Genomic DNA, 23635 nt, shown 5'->3' on the forward strand with positions numbered 1-23635 from the left:
CAATTCATTTCAGGTCACAACCATAACCTCGTGGCACTCAATAAAACTTATCGGCTTCGATCATATCAATGCTCTCAGACTTGGTTGTACAGATTGCGACCATTCTATATGATTGTGATATAGGACTGACAACTATTTTTGATGTTGTGAAAACTATGTCAGGTGGAGCCTCTAAGGTGGGTTTGCCAGAGTTGGCATTTAAGAATTTTATGAAGAGAAAAAACCAAAAGTTTCTTAGGGTGGACTTACAAAGATTATTGGAATTCTTGCACCACAACGAACCTATGCGATCTTGAATTTTTCTATAAAATAGCCAAAATAGATGATGGTACAGTGTGAGGTATCTTTTGGGTTGATGGACAGGTAAGATATGCATATCGTGTATTTGGTGATGTCCTGGTATTTGATACAACATATAAGAAAAATCGATATCACTTTTCATTTGGTCCTTTTGTTAGATTAAATCATCATGGTCAGACTATTTTGTTTGAGTGTGGATAGCAGATGAGATGATTGAGTTGTTTATTTGGTTATTCTCTATGTGGTTGAAAGCAATGGATAATCGACCACTTGTGGTAATTATTACAGACCACTATTCATCATTGTTGAGGGCCATTCCACATATGATTCCAAGCTCAAAGCATAGGTACTGTTCACGGCATGTGCAAAAACACTTTATGGAACACCTGAGCCATTTGTATGGGACGAGTCCGTCATTTAGAAAGGATTTTGGGAGGTGTATATATGGTAGTAAGACAGAAAATGAATTTTAGATAGGATGGAAAAATTTATTAATGACTTATAATCTCGTTGAACATGAGTGGTTGAAGAAAATGTACGAGCAACGGGTTCATTGGGTACCGTTATATCTTAGAGGTACTTTTTTCGCTGACATGTCGTCCACACAACGCAGCGAGGGGATGAATTGTTACTTTCGTGGTTACTTTAAGCAATCAATCACATTGCACAAATTTGCATGACAATATGAAAAGGCTGTATAGAGACGTAGAGAGAGGGAAATTAGTAGTGATTTCTCCAGTGTCAACGGAAAACCTCCATTGTTAGTTGGTAATCCTTTGGAGATACATGCATCTAAAGTTTATACGAGGAAGATTTTTGAAAACTTTAAGAAGCAATCGCTTGCAACACTAGTATTGACAGCCACAGAAGAGGAAGTACATGGTCAAAAGAAAAAATATTTGGTCTGCCCCTTTGACATTCCTGATGAGCATAAGTATGGAGTTTGGAATGACATCGATGCGGGTGTTATAACTTGTAGCAGTAAATTATTTGAGTTTATGGGTTTGTTATGCAAACACATCTTGAGAGTCTTTCATAAGACATACCTCACGGAGATTCCTTCCCAATATATCCTAAAAAGATGGACCATGGATGCAAGGAATGATTTAACAAATAAGATAGGCAGATTAAGTGATGGAGCTTCTTGATTAAAAACAACTGCATGGGCTTTCAAGATGTCTTGAGGAATTTGATAGCCACAGTTATTGGTTCACAAGAAGCATGTGAATCTGCTACGACTGCGTTGAGATTGTAAATCAAATAATCTTACGAGAACTGGGTACTTCAAACTTACAAACTTCTGCTGTTGATCCACTACCCTCTGCCAATGTTACACATGACCTCCATTGCAATATCCATATTCCTTTAGATGTGATCACAAGGGGTTGGCCTAATTTAAGTCGTGCTAAACATTCGATAAAGATGACAACTGGAAGGAAGAATAGATGTAGCAATTGTGGATAGTTAGGGCATAACAAGACAACTTGTGCCCCCCACCTGCTCTATTCTTTTTTTTTCTCATTGAATTGAGGGAGAGACAGAGATTCATTGATTGATGGTAGTTGGTCCGGTCTAGTGCAAAGCTTTTCATCTTAACGAACAAAAGAGAGAGAGAGAGAGAGAGAGAAGCTAACTCCTAACGCAGCTACCACAGTTATCACAAAATCAGTTACTTGTGAATATCAGTAAATTCTCCGGGTCTACTACCGGTGTGTCGATGGCTATTGCAATGTGTGGATGACCTCATTGTACTTTGGTGTAGTTTAAGAACTCAAGAGCTTGTGGACATATCAGTCGCATGGTTTTAGGTATTGGTATCGGATCAACAATAACATATCGATATCTCGATTTGGGATCAAATATCAGTATTGAAACAAGGTAAATTCTTAAGAAAAACCTATTTGTATGAGAAACAAAGGTTTCAGACCAATCTGTGATCGGTATGGGTTAATACCAATAATTAAATCCTTATCAGTCAAGTTGTACCCCCAAATGCCAGAAAAAACAAAGGACTGTCACGATCCAATCAGAAATCATTTGCATGTACCAGCTGGTTTGTTTCATATAAAATTTTCCTACGATTGACGCACAAGAGCAAGAATGGAATCCTACTCCTATTAAAAGGGGAATTTTGCAAAATACAAAATTTTAAAAGAGTGTTAGCGAATTCAGATCCACTTCAGCTGCTATGACGCCAAGTGAAGCATCTAGTGGCTAGATAGAGGACCCGGTCACACCCCAACACATGGGCACATGTCCCTATGCACCCCCAACCGTTCAATGCCTCACAGGCATCCTTGCAGAGGATCTTTTTCTTGCAAACCCATAGAGGGAGGAATTTATTCTATTTCCATGTATGCATAAAAAAATCACATGAAAATCTCTTTCTTCCCCATGGAAAAGTCCCCTATTACCCTCCCATTGGTTGAAACTAGCTCTAAAAAAGCCTACAGCATACCTGACGTTGTCCCTATATATATTTTGGCCAAGAGAACCCTTCTAGCCTGGCACTTCCAAACAGGCCAATGAGAGCATGGGTGGGAGCATCTTCATTGCACACAAGCGGACAGGTCTTTTCACACCCAACCTGTGTCTAGGCACTTCCTACACTAGACAAGCATGGTTCTTTTTCATGTATATTTTTTGTTTTTTTTAAACCATACTTTTAATACCCATAATCATTAATTAATCAATTCTGCATAAAAATGTGTCATAACCTTGTACATATGCCGAATTTCTAATTTTCTTTTCAATGGTTATTACCATAATGTGACCCAAATCTCAAACTGCATTTTTCCCAAACACATCCACCATGATCTGCAAAAACAAAACTTTTGTGTTAGTTCTTCATCATGTCAAATTAGAACACAATTTCTTGGATAGAAATACAGTCCAAAACAGAGAACTTCATACTTATCAAGGAATTCTATAGAGAATTTACTCTTGTATGAAATCTCCTGGACAGCTTCCATGCATTTTAGGATAAAAACGATTACATAAATCAGAAACCTGTGATTAACTAATTTTTTTTTTTCTTGAAAAGCAAAATCAGAAGATTCTTGAGACCAAACATACAAGTTTTACTCCTACTTGTATGAGTTTCTCTAAGTTCATTCAGTGGCTTTACAAATACACCCTTACCCTTAATATGCATTCAAAATTTCAATCTAAAAACACATATCACAATAAACATACTCTGGCCAAAATTGATGGAGGAAACTGGTAAGACTGACAGAAAATGAAAGGACACTTCTTCAAAACATTTAGCTGGTAGGACAGCCATATTCTTCGAACGCATAGTCGGCACTGACTTTCTAAGGCTGACTGAAGTTGAAGCAGCAGCCACTTGGATACAACATGCTTCATGTATAAAGTTCATCTTCTAAACAGAAGTGGATGTTGTTATGGGCTGATAATGGATAAAACCTGCATAAATAAAACAAATGACAGTATTGAGTTCTGTTTTATAACCTCATCGTTTAACTACTTAAGCACAAGACAATTACAACATGTAAGCAATAGGAGCTTCTACCTTTTCAGTGAATTTGCGGAAGATCTCATTTTCCATGGCTCTATCAAGTTCCTGATATCAGATGAACAAGTTTTTCCTTAGAACATTGAGAATTTTGTCAAACTTATTGGTTTGCGAAAGCCAAATGTAGGTTAATCTAGAAGCAAAAATTGTTTCTGATAAACTGTCCGCATGAGTTGCATGATTGTTGCAGTACTCACATTTTCCGCACCTGTGGATGAATCGATCTTGCCTATGACATTTTGAAGCTCTACATCCTTCAAAGCTTCGCGAACTTCACTCGAGAATGCTGCATGAGGAAAACATGGAGTTGTGAAGCTATTAACAGGACACATTTGTATTAAAAGCATGGATAAGCCGGAGAGATATACATCAGTTACCATCCAAAAAAATCCAGGTAATGCCCATTTAAACATAGCATAGCCAATGGCATTTTTTTTTTCTTCTATAAATACAAGTTTTTGACAAGTTGATCCAATAAAATAAAGATGCAAACAATGCAAATGTTATCTGAAAAGTAGAACTACAACTTGAAATTACTTAAAAGGAGTAAACGCATGGTTCATGGATTTAGTTATTTGAATAAAACAGAGTACGGAAAATGGTGCCTGACCAGGGAAATGATAAGTACTGAGAATGAAGCTGGCTCTTTGAAACCAATTTTGTAATCCTTTCACAGATCTCCCCCCATGATTGAATTTCTTCCAAGAGGGAGGAAACAAAATACAAGAAAGATGGCAAATCATTCTTTCTGGTCACCCTGAGACCAAATAAGTAGCAAAGACCACCACTAAACGCTATTCACAGTTGAACTTACTGGAGCTGAAAAAAGGTGAAGCCCCCTAACCCATGATGTCACCATACCATGGTAGATTTCCCGCACCACCAAAGAAGAGGAAGAGTCTAGAAAACCCCAGAAAATGTAATGCAGCATGAGTGTGCCTTCCTGTAAAAACTTAAAAAGGGTACCCGAAAAAACAACATGCAGAATAGATGTTGACACTTGTTTTTATTTCTTTCATCTTTTCAGAAAAAAATAATAATTCTACACCATTGTTGGATGGATGAAAACAATTACAACCAGACCCCTAAACTATACCCAGATATGAGAACAAAAACAACTCAGATATGGTATTTTTTATTTTAACATTGAGTGTTGGACATGGGTACAGCTCCGAAGGTTGACAGGCATAGCACTTGACAGTAAGGTTGCATATGGGGCAGTATAGCAACTATGCTTGCTTGGGAATTTTGGGAACTTTGATACACTAAGATATGCATAATTATGCATCGGCCAAGAATTATAAGGAAAATTTCTGTGCTTCAAATTAAGCCAGAACTGCAGTGGAGAACTAAAAAAAAAAAATTGATTTTGCAAGGCTCATCCTTTTTTCTATAAATGGAGGTGACAAACATGATCAACATGATGCTGATGCCAACAGGTGAAAAAATAATAACGGATGATAATTCTAGTTAGGAAGCGGCACCTAAGGACTCTAGTCGCTCCTTCTGAAGCAACAGAGTTGGCTCATCTACCTGGCATGGCTTTTCTGGAAGCTTTATTGGACCTGTATCAGACAAATGGGAGATAGCAGTCAGACTAGGTCGAGAATAAACCATGCTTGGAATAACTAAAGTAGCAATTCAACTGGGTCAAGACAGTTAAATATAGAGGAAAACATGCTTGAACGGAGTAATAATATATATATATATACACAAGTAGATAATAACATACTCAAATATTATTTATATTATGTGCATGCATTGCACTATATCCAATGATCACATATATATCACTTCATTACTGACAGTCCGCAATTGTTTAAGCATCAATTTTTACCATATAAAATTACTAATATCTGGATGATAAAGAAGGGAAAATCAGTTTGTAACCAAGTACCGCTTATTTTAGCCCTTGCTTACCAAACAATAGAATGTTTGCAAGACTGGGACAATTTTATAATTAGACTTGGAAATTTGGGACCACTCCCAAAAAATATTCCATCCTATAATTGAAACAAGGTTAGTTATGTAACCCTCTTGCTCCAATGGCTACAAAGGAGTGGCTGCAGCATCTTCTTCCTTTTGTCTTGTCCATTCTCTCCCGTCTCCTCTCTTCCTCTCTGCTGCATTCTCCTCATCCCTCACCAAACCCAAGGGAGATTTCTGCTTTGCTTTCCATCTCCGGCAAATGAGGAGGCAAATGCAGAGGAAGAATAGGGCAGCCAAGATGATCAAATCAACGGCACTGGGATCTACAGATTCCCAATATTGCTGCAGTCGAGTATTCACCAAAGAGTCCATTGTACTTGTGTGCCTTCCAAGACGTCCACTACCGTACAACCAGTAGTGGCATTCTTGGCCTCTCACTGCGCTGAAATTTTGGAGGAAATGGGGGCTGATCACAATTTGATAGTAGGGGTTGTTGACTCTGCCATTAACATTGTACACCCACTAGCCTCTCTAGATCTGGATTACTCTGTAATTCGTATTTAAGATGTACAATTCTTTACCTTCCTGCAATGGGGTCTGCTCCTCCTCCTAATGTAAGACTAAGTTTGAAAACTCAAACTAATCCAACTGCAGGAACTTTTAATCAGAAGAACAACCAGAACCAGCCCAATAAAATATCAGAAAATTCATCGATCTCAACAATTTCAGAAATTCTGTAACTGAATAATCAGCCAAGGAATTAAGGACTTAGATCACCAATTAATAAGACTAAACAATGAAATATAGGACCAGCAACCAATCAGCAACATCCGGAACAAAACGATTCAAAATTCTGGGCAGAAACCAGAATTGGGCAGAATAGAGAGAATTTTTTTAACAATAAAATTCCAGGTCTGATTGACCCATAATTAGGATCGAACCACCCTCTCAATAGGCCTAACACTCGACCAGAATAAGGGAGCCATCAGGTGGCTGGTTGGTCTGATCAGTGAAGGATCGGGTAGGAGAAATCTGGGAAATTCGAAACCAGAAATTTAAAGAAGATCAGATCTGTTACCTGATTTGTTTGAACAATAACAAACCTTTGAAAAGAAGACTTTGAAAGAGAAAAGGAACACTTGAAGATGAACCTCTTGGACTTCTCGCCGCAAAGAGTCGTCGGATCGAACACCAACCCAATACCTTGATCAAACACAAGGAAGTTCTCTCGCAGAGAAAACAGCAGCAGCAGCCATGTAGTTTGTAAAAATCGTGGCTCATTAAAGGAGCCATAGCTTTATTTATAATAGTGATAGGGGTTACATAAAATAGAAACTAACTTTAGTTTCCAAAAACTGAAATAGGAAACTAAAAATTAGAAACTCAACTAGTTACTAAATCTGAAAATAGAAACTTACAAAATAGAAAGTCTTGTGACTGAAAATTAAAAACTAATTTAAGACTGAAAATTAGAAACTAAATAACCCCATCTAAAAAGGAAACTAAAGAAAAAGGAAACAAATCATTGAATCCCGTATGCAACCTTAGAACCCCTAGTTTAGACCCATAAAAGTAACCCAATATACTCCAAACCACATGGACTGAAGGCCCAACACATATACAACCCAACCCTAAGCTTGTTCCTAATAAAACAAGCCTAGTTTGGTGCAGAATCTGCATCAGCTCTCCCCGGCTTGGAAACATTCAACTCCGACGAATGGATAAGGGACATGTAACGCTCATACAAGTCGGGATCAAGTCTCTTGAAATCATCAGCATGAATCCAAGTACAGTCACTACGGGGACGGCCTTTCCACTTGACAAGAAAAGTGTGATAACCGGTGCCACGGCGGGAGGTCTTGTAATTATCATCCAAGACGTCTTCAATAACTTCAGAAGTGGGTGGCTTCAGTTGAGGCAACCTCAGCATTTGCTCCGAGTCTCCATCATCTGAATGATGCCCAACATAAAGGTGAAGATCAGCCACATTAAACACGTTGCTTATGGTCATGTCATCAGGAAACTCAAGCACATAAGCATTAGGTCCTATACGTTTCAGCACCTTGTAGGGACCCATCTTTCGTGGATGTAGCTTGGTATTGACACCTGTCTGAAACCGTTCAGGATTTACTCGAATCATCACCTTGTCCCCGGGTTTGAACTCCACATAACGCCGATGACGATCAGCAGAAGCCTTATACACCTCATTGTTCAAGGCAATACGTCGTCGGACGTTGGCATGCACCTCAGTGATATGACGTAAGAACTCATCAGCTTCAATACTAACTCGAGCCTGGGGTGGGAGTGACATAAGGTCAATAGGCCGCTTAGGTTGGACTCCAAGCAAGATCTCAAAAGGAGTACGACCTGTTGTCCTATTCACTGAGCTGTTGGCAAATTCTGCAATGTCAAGAATAGAAGGCCATGTCTTCTCATAGTCTCGAACCAAACACCTCAACAAGTTTCCCAAGCTACGGTTCACCACCTCTGTCTGTCCGTCTGTCTGTGGATGAAATGCAGTTGAAAAGTTCAGCTTTGTATTTGTCTTCAACCACAATGTCTTCCAAAAATAACTCATGAACTTAACATCACGGTCAGACACAATACTAGTTGGCAGCCCATGTAGTCGTACTACTTCCTTGAAGAAGAGCTTTGCAACCTGATAAGCATCAAAAGTCTTACGACAAGGTATAAAATGAGCCATCTTAGAGAAACGATCCACAACCACCATAATGGAATCATATCGTTCTCTAGTAGGGGGTAGTCCAAGAACAAAATCCATGCTAACATCAAGCCACGGTGCATGAGGAACAGGTAGTGGAGAGTATAAACCTGTGTTCTGTTTTCCCCCTTTTGCCAACTGACATACACGGCATCTCTTGATCACATGATCGACATCCTTTGCAATGCATGGCCAATAATATCGATCAGTCACTTGTGCAAGAGTCTTATCTTTCCCAAAATGTCCCCCTAATCCTCCTCCATGTAACTCTCGTATGATGTGATGACGTAGGGAAGAGTTTGGGATACAAAGCCGCGTGCCAAAGAACAAGTACCCGTCATGAATAGAGTACTTTAAGTGCTGCCCACCTTGTTGTAACTCCATAAAGACAGTGCTGAAATCAGAATCAGATGTATACTCACCTCGTATCTGATCTATGTTAATAACATGTGCTGAAAATGTGTTAAGTGTGAGCACTTTCCGGCTAAGTGCATCAGCCACTGTATTCTCTTTTCCCGCCTTGTACTTCATAGCAAATACAAACTCCTGCAAGTAGGCTACCCATTTGGCATGTCTATGGCTAATCGATTTCTGTGAGTGAAGGTGCTTCAAGGCCTCATGATCAGTGTACAAAATGAACTCCTTACCAATGAGGTAGTGCCTCCAATGGCGTAGCACTTGGACGACTGCATACAACTCCAGATCATAAGTCGAATAGCGCTTCTTGGCCTCATTCAATTTTTCGCTATAAAAAGCGATGGGGTGTCCTCCTTGCATTATCACTCCTCCTAGCCCAACATGTGAAGCATCTGTAGCTACCTCAAATACTTTGTCAAAATCTGGTAGGCGTAGGATGGGTGCCTCGGTCATCTTCCTCTTCACAAGAGCGAAGGCTTTGGTCGCTGCAGCTGTCCATTCAAACTTCCCTTTACTCGACTTCATACATTCAGTGATGGGTGCCATTACTGCACTGAAGTTCCGAATAAATCTCCTATAGAAGGAAGCCAACCCATGGAAGCTACGGACTTCTGTTAGAGTCTTAGGTGTGGGCCAATCAGTGATGCTCTTGATCTTCTCCGGATCAGCTTCAACCCCCTTTGATGACACTATAAATCCAAGGAATACAACCTTGGGCAGCATGAAGGAACACTTCTTGAGATTAATGTATAACTTCTCAGCACGGAGTACTCTCAAGACTTGCCTCAAGTGATCCTGATGCTCTTCTTGGTTCTTACTGTATACCAGAATGTCATCAAAATAAACAACCAAAAAGCGACCAATGAAGGGACGAAGGACCTGTGTCATCACCCTCATAAAAGTACTAGGTGCATTTGTCAGACCGAACGGCATGACTTTCCACTCATATAAGCCATCCTTGGTCTTAAAAGCGGTCTTCCACTCATCCCCAGAACGGATGCGAATCTGATGATAGCCACTCCTCAGATCTAGCTTGGAAAAGACCTTTGCCCCGGACAGCATATCCAACATATCATCTAGTCGTGGTATAGGAAACCTATACTTGACTGTTATCTTGTTGATAGCACGGCTGTCCACACACATACGCCAAGAACCATCCTTCTTTGGCGTGAGTAAAGCTGGTACTGCACAAGGACTTAAGCTCTCCTCAATGAAGCCCTTCTGTAGTAACCCATCCACTTGCCGTTTCAGCTCGGCGTGCTCAGTAGGACTAAGTCTGTAAGCAGGAAGGTTGGGTAAAACCGAACTAGGTACCAAGTCAATGGCATGCTGTATGTCTCTCATGGGAGGCAACTCATCTGGGAGATCATCAGGGACTAAGTCAGAAAAATCAGACAGGAGCTCTCTGATAGGTGCACTATACGTTACCTCAGGTTGGGGGGTGACTTCCCTAGTAACAAGTGCCATAACCATTCCAGTCTCATGACTTGTGCGTAAGAACTGTTTATGGGAAATAGTTAGCAACTCCTTTGTGGGCAGAGCTAATACCTTCTTTTCATTGTCAATGCCCTTCTGATTTGACCTTAATGATCTCTTCCGCCGTATTTCAGCCGGCACATTTACCGGATAGAAAGTTGTAGGAACTCCCTTCCACATGAAAGTACACAGATTCTTCTTCCCTCCAACCATGGCATCATTGTCATACATCCAGGGACGACCAAGCAATACATCTGTGAGTTTCATTGGGATCACATCACACCAAACTTTCTCTTCATATCGGTAAAGTTTCAAAGGAACTGAGCACCTCTTATTCACCTCTAAGGTATTACCATTCAGCAAGGATACCTTATAAGGCTGAGGATGTGGGTCAGCTTTCAAGGTTGCTTTCTTCACAAAGGCTTCAGAAACAACGTTGACACAACTGCCACTATCAATGATAATCTGACAAGTATGCTCACCTGACTTCATACGGCTGTAGAATATGCAGTTACGTCGCCAATCCTCTCCTTTGGTTTCAGCCACCAATATGCGAGTAACAATATTTATTCCCTGGGTATCATCCTCATTAGTGTTTTCCATATCATAGTCATATCCACCATCATCATCATCATCTAATGGGTAGGGATAAAGAGCTGACTCATCCTCCTCATTGGAGTCTTCAACCTCAGCTACTGCATTAACCCTCTGCTTATGCGGACAAGACTTAGCAAAATGTCCTATCTCTTGACAATGGAAACACTGTACCTTATTACTACCTGTCATGGGTGCCTTTCCTTTATGATCAACTCGTGGAGGAAAAGTGGATTTTGGAGGTGCTGAGCTACTAGGTTTAGTGGCTGGAAAATTCTTCTTTACCTCCCCAGCTTGGAAACCAAACCTTCTAACTGGCTGTGCTAGAAGCTCCTCTGCTCGTAGGGCCTTGTCAAAACAATCCCTCACTGAGTGCACTTCAACAACTCCGATACCCCTGTTGATTTCAACTCGTAATCCCAGTCGAAACCGAGATAACAGTTGCCTTTCATTCTCCCTTATGCCTGTACGAGAATAAAGTGCGTCAAACTTGTTCATGTACTCGGCAACAGTCATAGACCCTTGACGAAGAGAGTTCAGCTGGTCTTGTATGCGAGCTCTGAAGTTGCGTGGCAAGTATTTATCTGATAACTCAAGCTTCATCTCTTCCCAACTAGTAGGTTCTCTACCACGGTCTTCCAACTCTAGCTCATAGGTCCTCCACCACTCACGAGCAGCCCCAACTAGCTTAGCACGAGCTAGTTTCATCTTCCGTTCCTCAGGTAACTCATAATAGTCAAAATAGTCGTCTAGTGCCACTACCCAATCATAGAACAATTGGGGGTCATATCTCCCATCAAACTCCTTCAGATTGAGCTTGACCTTCTGTGAATCTCCAGAATACCTCTGTTGCACGGGACGCTCAGTCTCAAAGTATCCTCTTACATGCTCTTCAAAAGTAGGTTGTGCCACCGGAACCCTCTGTGGTGCTCTCAGATTAGGGTTTGCTCTCCTATTAGTCAACTGAGTAACCAAATTCATTGGAGTATCCACTTCGGGTGTTGTACGTGAACTGCCAGTAGGCTGTTGGGGTGGGGTCTCTTCATTCAACAACCTGGCATCCAATTCAGCCTTCAACTCAGCCTTCAATTCAGTCCGTAAGGTTTGCTGTTCAGCCTTCATCTCAGTCCTCATAGTCTGTAGCATCTCCATAAGAGAAACTAGGGTGGGGGTGTTGTTCCCAGCCATGCTCTGATACCACTTAATGTAAGACTAAGTTTGAAAACTCAAACTAATCCAACTGCAGGAACTTTTAATCAGAAGAACAACCAGAACCAGCCCAATAAAATATCAGAAAATTCATCGATCTCAACAACTTCAGAAATTCTGTAACTGAATAATCAGCCAAGGAATTAAGGACTTAAATCACCAATTAATAAGACTAAACAATGAAATATAGGACCAGCAACCAATCAGCAACATCCGGAACAAAACGATTCAAAATTCTGGGCAGAAACCAGAATTGGGCAGAATAGAGAGAATTTTTTTAACAATAAAATTCCAGGTCTGATTGACCCCAAATTAGGATCGAACCATCCTCTCAATAGGCCTAACACTCGACTAGAATAAGGGAGCCATCAGGTGGCTGGTTGGTCTGATCAGTGAAGGATCGGGTAGGAGAAATCTGGGAAATTCGAAACCAGAAATTTAAAGAAGATCAGATCTGTTACCTGATTTGTTTGAACAGTAACAAACCTTTGAAAAGAAGACTTTGAAAGAGAAAAGGGACACTTGAAGATGAACCTCTTGGACTTCTCGCCGCAAAGAGTCGTCGGATCGAACACCAACCCAATACCTTGATCAAACACAAGGAAGTTCTCTCGCAGAGAAAACAGCAGCAGCAGCCATGTAGTTTGTAAAAATCGTGGCTCATTAAAAGAGCCATAGCTTTATTTATAATAGTGATAGGGGTTACATGAAATAGAAACTAACTTTAGTTTCCAAAAACTGAAATAAGAAACTAAAAATTAGAAACTCAACTAGTTACTAAATCTGAAAATAGAAACTTACAAAATAGAAAGTCTTGTGACTGAAAATTAGAAACTAATTTAAGACTGAAAATTAGAAACTAAATAACCCCATCTAAAAAGGAAACTAAAGAAAAAGGAAACAAATCATTGAATCCCGTATGCAACCTTAGAACCCCTAGTTTAGACCCATAAAAGGAGCCCAATATACTCCGAACCACATGGACTGAAGGCCCAACACGTATACAACCCAACCCTAAGCTTATTCCTAATAAAACAAGCCTAGTTTGGTGAAGAATCTGCATCACCTCCATGGGCTGATGTCTCGCGAGAATGAAGTTCTTATTTTTATTTTTCATTTTCAGTCTCTATTTGTATAATTGATCTATCTTAAATGTGTCGGTATCTTTACCTTTCATTTCCCCAAATCAAGTTCACTTGCATGATAGGTAAGACCAAAGCAGCTCCAAGAATCAGAGCAATAACAACTGCATCAACGATCTGGTTCATTCCACCAGAAACCACAACCATCAGATATTTAGTATGATCCTTCAGAGTCTCAGAGCTGGACTGCCGATACTCCTCACTGAAATCCAAGCAGGGAAGACAACTCAATCTGTACGGTTGCTTCCAGAACTCCGCTTCCTCACTTTCGTTCCCATCGCCGGGTTCAAAGGCCAAAGAGAATTTCCCTTCTCGGTCGACGCCCGAGGTCAATGACCTAATGAACATGGGTTTGGCAAAAGAGGAAGCAAAGGATTGAGATTGAAATCCACATACAAAATTCCAATACAATAGAAAGAGAAAGAGCAAGAAAGCTCAAAATATAGGGTTCTTCAAGTTGTTGATGAAGAAATTGCTTGCATTCTACTTTGACGACTTCTCGCACGGTAAAAGGAGGAGAGAATGACGAGAAGAAACTGAAACAGAGTTGCCAAACTGCAATGGTATGGTGATGTATGAGAGCTTGTGTGAGTGGATTTTCAACATGGCAATTTGTGCGTGCTGTGTGTGTGTGTGTGTGTGTGTGTGAGAGAGAGAGAGAGAGAGTTAAGACTCGAAAAGCTTAAGAGAGAGCGAACTGACAACTAATGTAGAGAGGAGAAAACAGTAATGTCAGTTGTACTACAGAAGGCAGAAAGCTTCTCAAATGTACTCGGAAAGGTATTGTCTCCAGCTGCTCAGCACCATGCTCCAGAGTGGTGACATGGCTGAGATGAAGTACAGATTCATGGTCAAAGTGGCAAGATCAACAGAAGCCTCGCAGCAGCAGCAGCAGCAGCAGCAATAAGTCAATGGCAGAGCCAATGGTGAAAACAGATTCTCGGCTGTTTAGTTGTGGGCAAATTTTGCTGCTTGAAATGCTTGACTGCAAGAGTTCTGATGTAGTGGAAGAACAATTTCTTCATCTGATTTTGTTACTTTACATGTTAATCTTTCGACGTTCTAACGACATTTTTAGTTTGCTTTTTTCTTTACATAGGTTTTGCTTTTATAAATAGTGACTTCCAGAGCCCAGCTGTTGGTTGTTGCAGGTGTGGCTCTCGTCAAGGAAGAAGGCATCCCTGGAGAATGCAACAACAACCAGGCGCAAAGCCTATTTTATGTGTACGGTGATCCCCTTTCTACCCTCCAACTCCATTGATCTTTAGTCATCTTAAGCACTCAAGTATTTTAAATCAATCGTGTTTTGGGCAATAAAGTACGGTTACAAATGGTAGGTTACAAGCGGACGAACCTGGCAAAGAATGTGTATATAATCTAGAAATAGATATGGGTAATATTGAAGATTAAGATAAGACATAAAGTAACAGAATTCTTACATGGTTTTGGTTCAGGAGATACTGCCTTCACACATGGAATCTCTGCACCATCCAATAATAAGAGAGTTTAACTCATAGACAACAAAAAGGATGGCTATTTACAAAGCTATAAATTATACAACGGCATTCAGACAGGCAATAAAAACCAACTAATTTTACAAATATCTGTACTTTATTCAGAGTTTCATTGATGACATTATGATGATGTTATTGTTATTGTTATTATTACTATTGTTGTTGTTTTTTAAGAATCGAATGAAATTGTCTATACTGGGAACTCACATATTTTCAGGCACAAATATGACACTTCCATGTTCCCTCAACATTTTTTTTTTTTTAACTTTTATCTCTTTATAATTTTTTTTTACCTACAGTTATGCTGGTTAATTAAGTTCTTAAACTAACTAAACCATGCTTAATCAGATTATGCTACAATAGGGTAAATTGATCCCCTAAAAATTAATCTTTTGTTATCATGTACTACAACGGCCTTCTTTGGTATAATTTTTCTTTTTGATTTTTACCTAATTAACAAAAATCATTAATGAAAACTATTTTTTATCAAAACAAAAAAAAAAAATTTGGTAACTACTTGAGAAAAATGGTTTCTTATGAGAAATAGTTTAGTATCTCTATGTGCAAAATGATTTTTTGAATAAATGGGTGAAGAGATTCCCTTCACAAATCTGTTTTATAACTCTCTTTCTCCACTTTGGATTGAACAAGAGGGGGCAACGGGGTTGGATTTCTAATTATAAAGCAAATGACTACTTTACCCCTTCATATTGGGACTTTAAGCACGTGTTCATTAAAGTTCAGCACAAAAATAGCTGAAAATCAATTTTGGCCAAAACACCTAAATGACTCTTAATCTTTTTTTTTTTTTTTTTTTTTTTTTCATGTTTTACCAATTTTTTTTAAATAGAAACAAGCTCCATAAATGATACCAAATGCAGCCAAAACCATTTTTGTAAACAAAAATAAAAAAGAAAAATGATACCAAAGAGCAAGGATTAAAGTATCAGTATCGGTCGTCATATCGGTTGGCCAAAATTAAGATACGTATCAAAGGGTATTTTATCGTATCGGACATACGCTAAGATACGCTAAATATATACACATAAATGGATAGGAAACATTTTTTAAACACTTTTGCATAAAGAATTTGTTAAAAAAAGTTATTGATAACATGTATTATGCATAAACACTAAATTGAGGGTATCGCACTAAGAATTCAAGGTTTGTAGTTGTCCCATAAATGTAAAATCCTTATTCACAACCTTGATTTTCACTTTAGTTAAAAAGAAATATGGCTGGTAGCAACTTTGGAACAAAAACCCCTCAAAAAATAGTGTTTTTCTGAAAAATTACTCATCTTGGCCATTATATGACCGTAGCGCACTATATTGGTACATACCGATACTCACCGATACGCACCGATCATACATACTGATACTCACCGATACGTACAGATCGATACACACCAACACTCACCAATACGTACCGATACATACCAAAACAAACATTTCACCTCGATTTTATATTTTCCATAAAGTCGTATCGGTGCATATCGTATCGTATCGATGTGTATCGGTGGTGTATTGATGCATATCGATATGTATCGTAGGATATATATCGATACGAAAGGATTTTAAAAATTACATGTATCGTATCGGTCGGTTAAATTTAAGATACGTATCAGAGGATATCATATCAGAATCAGAAATACTTTAAACCATGCCAAAGAGGGCATACATGGCATGGGAAAGGCCGAACAAAGAAAACTTATATGGTTAAGGAGGATCAAAGACAACATGCAGCGAGAGAGAATCATCAATTGAGAAAAATTAAAGGCATCATAAGGATGTGAGACATGATGGCCATAAATCTATTGCAAATCTGAAAAATTTGGTTTGTGAAGTTTCTTTTGGGGTACCCTTTATCAACTCATAGAGAACATTTTCATCATGTTTATTCATTCCAAAAAGCATTACATCCAGTTTTGTTCATATAAATTGACCGTTGACACTAAACACAAATATCTTACCCTTAAAAAAATGTAATGGCTGATGGTACATATTACTGCCAAATCCAAGATTAACCAAAGATATACTCTTCCCCTTTTACACAGTGCAAAAAGGAAAAATTTCTGCCACCAAGCCACACCCTTATGTATCCCCTTTCGCAAATCTAAGTTGGATCAATGACTCAACATTATACCTCTGCAATTTCCTAAAGGTTTAAGGACTGTTTAATGATTTCCAGTGATGTTCAAGACATCAAGGTCTTGGACAACACGGGATTGTATGTAACAACAAAGTCCATTCTCTTACCATGGGTTTATCCCTTGACCATGGGGCATCAAACTTTAGTGGGCAAAAGTAAACAATATAAAAAATGGAGTGACAGTGGAGCCTAGAAGATAATGATCTTGTGATCCCCAAAAACTATAAATGGAAAGCTGAAATTTTGAAAAGAATGGGTTTTGTAGGTAATAGCTACAGATGCTGATGTTCTTAGAGCCAAACCTCACAAAAAGAAAATCACAAAGTTCGCAAATATCTGAAACCATACATAGCAAATTACTTATTTCTCTTACTGTATGGCTAAAAATTCATGTAGCAAAGGGAATAGAATGGAGTATACCTTTGTGCTTCTTGAAACAAACCAGAGAACAACTGCACCCACCAAAACAATGAGAAAGAAAGAAGTCAAAAACCAAGGTATCACTGCTCACCAAAAGAGAGGGAGAGAAGGAGAATGGGTTTGCTTACTACGGAGCAAGGCATGAAGGGCACTTGTACTTGGATTGTGCATCCTTGCACACTTCGCACTGTCGAGGACCCATCAGTTTTATATGTTTTTCTCTTCTATCTCTTCCGTTTCCTATTTAACAACAACGAGGTTTTAGGGTTTTCCAACTCCAAATAGATCAAATCTTAACATAACCGATTATAACTTTGAACCCAAGTAGCAGATGTCAGGAAATTAAATAGCAGAAGTGAAATAATGGAAATTTGAGGTTAAAAGGAATGATAGAGATGCAATTGGTAAAGATTCTCAAGTTAGAAAATGGATGAAACTTTTTTAAAATTTACCAGCAGTCCACTCTATTCCATTACCAAGCTGGGTCTGGATTTCGGTCTTTGCCCTCAGATATTGTAGCTCTCTCTGCCCAGTGCCACTGAAAATGCAGGGGAGAACCACCAAGACGAAAGCTTCTGAGAATCAATGTAGGCGAGTCACCGAGAGACCATCAGTAAATTAAATTTCCATTGTTGCCCCCTAAAATCATGTATTATATGTTCGCACCAAACCACTAAAAGAGTCCGGTTTTCGACGTAAAGGAGGTCTGGGCCGGTAAAGAGTGATTTGATTCAGATTGAAGGAACTAAAAGAGCTAGGAGTTGACCTAAAATGACCGTAGAATTAGTAGTGAAGAAGGACATGTGTAATTGAAGTCGTATCCCAAGTACGACCTCGAATAGATCTTTGAATGTTATTGTGGTTACATGATGTGCACAATTAAAGCTACGTTTAGATGTCAAGAAAAGAAAGGAGAATAGTACAAAAACATAATAAGATAAAAATCATGATGACATAATTATTTATTTATATGTTTGGAAAGTCTGAGTTTTGATGGGTTTAAAGTCGTGTGTGTTTACTTTTCTCGCTATTTGATTTGTTCTCACTAAGAGCTCTGAAATTGTTTGGAAAGTCAAAGTTTTGATGGGTTTGAAGTTGTTTTTCTATGTTGTTTTTGGGAGTTGATGGGTTACAAGCTTTAAGGAGCTTTAGGGTAAGCACGTTTAGAACCCGATTAGAGCCCGTTTACTCTTAAGTAGGTCTGTAGCCCATTTAAGGTAGCCCGACTAAAGCCCGACACCGACCGGCCAGATTACAAACCGTACCATGCCCCCAAACCTAGGCCTGTTTACTTAAACAGGCGTTCACGGTGCAAGGGTTCCAAATGGGCAAACCCGGCCCAGCCCAACCAATTGACACCCCTAGCCTTGTCCTAAAATGCAATAAAATCTGGTCCATCCGCACTAAAAGTAAAATCGCCCACTTTGGATCACCATTCGTGCTAAGAGTGCCAACTCATGGGACATAGAGTTTGGATACTCTGGATGTATGCTGATTAGCAGACATGTGGCAACCTAAAAACCAGCTACCTATTGTGGATGGGGTGGGGGGGAAGATGCTCATTTTTTTTTCTCCCACTGAATGTTTGTGTTACGTACGGAAAGAGAAAGATGGGGATAAGGTTTTTTTGGGAGGCATCACTTTATGAGGATGTAGAACCCATAAACGTCTACTTCATCTAAGGGTAGAGAAACAAAGCTTTAATAGAAAGGCAAATTATATATCTAGAGATTGGGCAAGTCTTAGGTTACCATCTGGAAAGGTTTTAAGCACCTAGTCTGCAAGCCGAGGTCAGTTTTCCTAAACTGCACATGCATTCCTCCATGAATATACTAATGAAGAGAATCTTGCAATTACAAAGTGAATAGCACATGTTTCCAAGTTTTCAGATGTTAAATTATTTTTATTGTATATATATTACAATATTCTTTTGTTTCACAATCATGCTACTAAGATTGCTGCTCTTTCATAAGTCCAGGGAAGGTCGTTGGTTTGATCCTCCTACCCCTCACTTTATTGAAGTATAGTAGTAAGTAGTTAGTAGTTAGTAGCCCCTTTGCTACCCCTAGTGGGTCTCCTAGTTGGTCTTAGTATTTGTCTTGCAAAAATAATAATAGGAATAATAACAACAACAACAATAATAATAATAATAATAAATGCACTCTTTCTTTTTCTAGTAAGAATATTTTTGTTGGCAACTGATATTTTATAATTATTAGTTTTTAAAATAATCTGTTGTGCAATCACCTCACGAGTCACGTCAAATTGAAAATATGCAACTCAACAAAGACATACACATGCACACATAATATACATATTTTACCAGAAAAAATGGACTAATATCTCTGTGTGGATGTAATTTAAAATTTGCACATCTTTTAATAATATCTCTTTGTGTTATTTTCAAAAGGTTTTTAAGTTAAGGGTATAAAAGAGTTTTCAAAAATAATATAAAAATAACTTATTAATTTTTCATTATCAAAAGATGTCATTGTCATGCATATTCTTTGAGTATGTATACACACCCTCTTGAGTTCTTCTGCTTCTTATTTATATCTCCTTTTTTGTTCCAGAAAGTGAAGAAAATTTCTTTATTAATGAAATAAAAGGTAAAGAGCGAGAAAATGAAGCAAGATGCTCAGGTGCCAAGAGAGGACGATAAAAACAAAAAAAAACAAAAACTTCGAGGCACATTGATACTAATAAACCGGTTCTAGAATAATGCAGGTCCGAGAGATTATGTCCTGAAACTAGTTCAAGAATAATGCAACTTGAGTCAAACTTGGAATTGTTAACTTACACTCTCTGAAAAATTGCCCCCCTATTTTTTACCATTTATGGTATTATATCATAGCATAAGGGAAAATATGATTAAGGATTTACATAGAATGAAGCTGATCAATGCTTGACAACCCATCATAGCTTCACCACCTAGAGATGTCTCTCTAATTCCTTATTCACCATCACATCCAGGTCAACCCCTCCTGTTGCCTTTGCCCCCTCGGTCAAGAAGATATCCCCCACCTCTTCTTCTCTTGTCCCCTCTCCACCCTGGTATGGAAAACTATTCTTGCTCATTGCTGGCCTTCTCCTAGGGCCATTCTCCCATTTGAGAGGGAATATATTTGGGTTGACATGACATTTGCCAGCTCCTCTATTTGCGACACCATTGGTAAGTTAGCTTTCTTTGCTACTATATCCCATCTCTGGATGGAGCGTAACATTCGCAGATGGTCTTCTAACTCCCGTTCCTCGGAAAAGATTTGGAAAGACATCTACTTTGATGTTACCTCAAAAATCCATTCCTTCCATTCCATTCGATCTCGGCCGATCCCCCACTCCTCTATAAATGACCACATAATCTCCTCCTGGTGCCTTACCCCATGACCCTCCCCCCCCCTCCTCTTGGCCTTCTCCCTCCCTCCCTCCCTTGCTATTGCTTGGCTTGCTGGTTCAATCCTCTTGCCCTGTTGCTGGTTGCTGATTTGGTTTTCTGCTGTCATTTTTGTTTGTTGCCTTTTGCTTTGTTCCCCCTGGGGTTGGCTCTTCCTTGTTTGCTTTAGCCTCCCCTCCCCCCCTTTTTTCCCCTTGTATTTTCTTTTCGCTTTGGGTATAAATTTATTTATTCATCCAAAAAAAAAAAAATGCTTGACAAAATATTAAAATAGGTCTTGGATGCATGCTTAATAAAATACTGAAAGTTCTCCATATGAAAAAAAGGAGTTCTTGTATCATAATGGTAGAATGTAGTATCCATTCTGTTCTTCTTTTCCATACGTGCCTTAATGGACCTAAGGGTTTGGGGGTTGGTGCTAGGACTTAATGATCTAGGGATCTTAATAGGACAATTAAACCTATTCCATTCATTGTTGTCAGCAGTGTAACAGGGCCAGGTTGGGCCAGGTTTCTTAAAACCCTAACCCAACCCTAGGTCCTCAAAATTCAACCCAGGCCCAACCCGGCCCTAATTGACCCCTTCAGGGTCAAGTTAGGTCGGTTTAAGCCGGATTGGGTTGACCCTGGCTTCTGTAATGGTTGGATTAATTGACCTGCCATTCATATCCTATACATTAATAAATTATAGAAATTATAGAAATTATAGAAAAATGAAATACCAATAGATCAACTAATCACTACACAATTTAGAACCACCGAAAAACCACCATGAACGAAACAATAATTTAGAACTCATCCAAAATGATTAAAAAATTTAGCTACATCATTCTCTAGAAACAATCAAATGAAAAATCAATCCAAAATGATTAAAAAATGAAAAACTGCCATGAATGAAACTTTACATTTAGAAGTTAGAACCCACTAGAAGCTCATAGTATCTCACCCAACGAGAATCCCGACTGCGACCACCGGACTCAGACTCCGGATCGAAAACCATTAAACCATAATTGAATCCCGACTCAAGAATAAAAGCTGTAACCGTTACTGTACAGATTCACCAGCAACACTTCAAATAAACTCTTCAGAGAGGCGATTAGTAAGAGGGAGGGATCAGAGATGTACCTTTTGGTCCTTTTCTTTGTCGCACCGCTGTTTAAATTGCAGAGTCTACCGTTGTCCGCTGGCTGTCGCTGTATAGCTCACGATGACACGATCAACAAAGAGAGAGTATGCAGAGAAAACATTTAGATTGGAACTAACAAGGCATTCAGAGTCGACCTCGATGCTGTCTTTTCTTCTTGTTCTTGAGTTCTTCTTGTTTTTTCAGGGAAGGCGAAAGAGTATTCAGAGCCGATCGGTCGAGCACTCAAAGCTTCGAGCTTGGGTTTCCACTGTTCAGATTTTATATTTATTAGAGCTGGAGTTTTCATGGTCGTTGGATTTCATTATGCAAGTGTGGTCGTTGGATTTCATTTTGTAAGTATGGTCGTTGGATTTAGATTGGAGCTAAGAGCAAAGTTACTCGGGCCGAGTTGGCCCGGGCCTATGCCTCAACCCGAGTCTGACCCAGGGTTGGTGTGTTTCAACTAAGGGTGCAATAAGGCCGGGTTGGGCTGGGTTTCTTAAAACCCTAGCCCAACCCTAAGCCCCCTTAACTAGATCCAAATTCGTCTTGACCCTGACTCAGGGTTGCAAAACTTCAACCCAAGCCCAACTCTTCAAGGTTCAACCCAATCCTTATCCGCCCTAATTGGTCATGAGTTTTTTAGAGTTAGCCCGAGGTGATCCTGATTGAACCCAGACCCTGACCCTTGGTAAAAAAAGCAAGAGAAATTGGTGAGAAGATATATTAGGGGGTTTGAGGTGTCAATGATTCAATGTCAAACTATATCTAAATTTAGGTTAATATCAGGGTTAACATCAGAGTCACAACTAGAGTCAATAGGGGCAAAAACCAAGGCCAAGTCAAGCCAAAAGTCAGGGTAAAAAAATCAGGGCCAAGTTCAGGGCGAGCTAGGCCAAATTTGCACCCCTAGTTTCTACCCTAATCCGCTCTTAGGGTTAGAAAACTTAGTCCAGACCTTGTTCAGGCTCGAATTGAGACCTTCTGATGAGTATGTGTGTTTTGCACACCAACTGCACTAGGCAATTGTTGTTTGTTAGGGCTAAAGTTATACCCCTAATTGCTAACCTTTGAAATCCTAGAACTTTTGAGACTCCATTTTTATTTTTATTTTTATTTTTTTTTTAAAGTAACTAGAGAATATTCCTTCACTTTATCAAAAAAATTTGGCTGCAACCCCTTGCTGGCAACTTAAGAAATGGAATAATTCACTTCCCCCTAGGGTTCACAAATATCCTCCTAGATTATAGTATTTTGGAAAATACTTTTTTAGATTCCATTTCTTTGGCTGCAACCCAGGTAGCAGTTAAATTTCGTTCCACTTTATCTTAGTTATAGGCTGAAACTTGGAGCTACTACTAAGTGAAGCTTTCGTGCGCTCACGCAAGTGAGAGAGAGAGAGAGAGAGAGAGAGAGAGAGAGAGAAGAAAGTGAATTTGGGACCGTATTTCACTCAAAACAAATTGTCATATAAATGTATATTCGTGATTTGAAATTTTATCAACGAAGGATATCTATTGATACCAAATCCACGGATTTGAATACTCCCGACCATGAATACCTTTACTAGCACCGTCGACCAGAAAAACTTTTACCTAAAATATATTACTTCAAAATATTAAAAAAAAATTCAAATAGTTTAAACAATCAGGTTGGGCAATGATTATAATAATATTAAAATTTTCTTTTGTTTGAAAATTTTCATTC

The 23635-nt window shown here is 39.1% G+C and overlaps 1 protein-coding gene across 5 annotated transcripts; it reads right to left on the reverse strand.

Annotated features, from left to right (window-relative positions):
- Window positions 1–2981: 2981 nt before the first annotated feature.
- Window positions 2982–22204, reverse strand: LOC122094183 (zinc finger HIT domain-containing protein 3). Of its 5 annotated transcripts, none has more exons than XR_006144684.1 (9): window positions 21928–22203; window positions 17538–17649; window positions 17410–17441; window positions 14764–14805; window positions 5320–5400; window positions 4033–4121; window positions 3833–3883; window positions 3214–3726; window positions 2982–3117 (listed from the first exon to the last, which is right to left on the reverse strand). XR_006144684.1 is itself a non-coding variant. In XM_042664908.1 (9 exons), exons 3-9 carry the CDS (start codon window positions 17609–17611, stop codon window positions 3703–3705), a joined length of 393 nt encoding a protein of 130 aa, XP_042520842.1. In that variant the 5' UTR covers window positions 17612–17649; window positions 21749–21849; window positions 21928–22203; the 3' UTR covers window positions 2982–3702. The 5 variants fall into 5 exon arrangements, 4 of the variants coding, with proteins under 4 accessions (XP_042520842.1, XP_042520843.1, XP_042520844.1 ...); XM_042664908.1 differs by adding an exon at window positions 21749–21849 and having other exon boundaries at window positions 2982–3726; XM_042664909.1 differs by having other exon boundaries at window positions 2982–3726; window positions 21928–21995; window positions 22084–22200.
- Between the last annotated feature and the right edge of the window lie 1431 nt (window positions 22205–23635).

This window comes from Macadamia integrifolia, chromosome 11 (assembly GCF_013358625.1).
Source record: "Macadamia integrifolia cultivar HAES 741 chromosome 11, SCU_Mint_v3, whole genome shotgun sequence".
Lineage (NCBI taxonomy): Eukaryota > Viridiplantae > Streptophyta > Magnoliopsida > Proteales > Proteaceae > Macadamia > Macadamia integrifolia.

Bases quoted from the DNA above. Each gene is read 5' to 3' on its own strand.
- LOC122094183 (XM_042664907.1), bottom strand. From the start codon at position 17,611: ATGGGTCCTCGACAGTGCGAAGTGTGCAAGGATGCACAATCCAAGTAC. The intron at 17,442-17,537 runs GTAAGCAAACCC...TGGTGGGTGCAG, and splicing joins CCTTCATGCCTTGCTCCGTA to TTGTTCTCTGGTTTGTTTCA. The intron at 4,122-5,319 runs GTGCCGCTTCCT...TTCCTCATGCAG, and splicing joins GGAGCGACTAGAGTCCTTAG to CATTCTCGAGTGAAGTTCGC.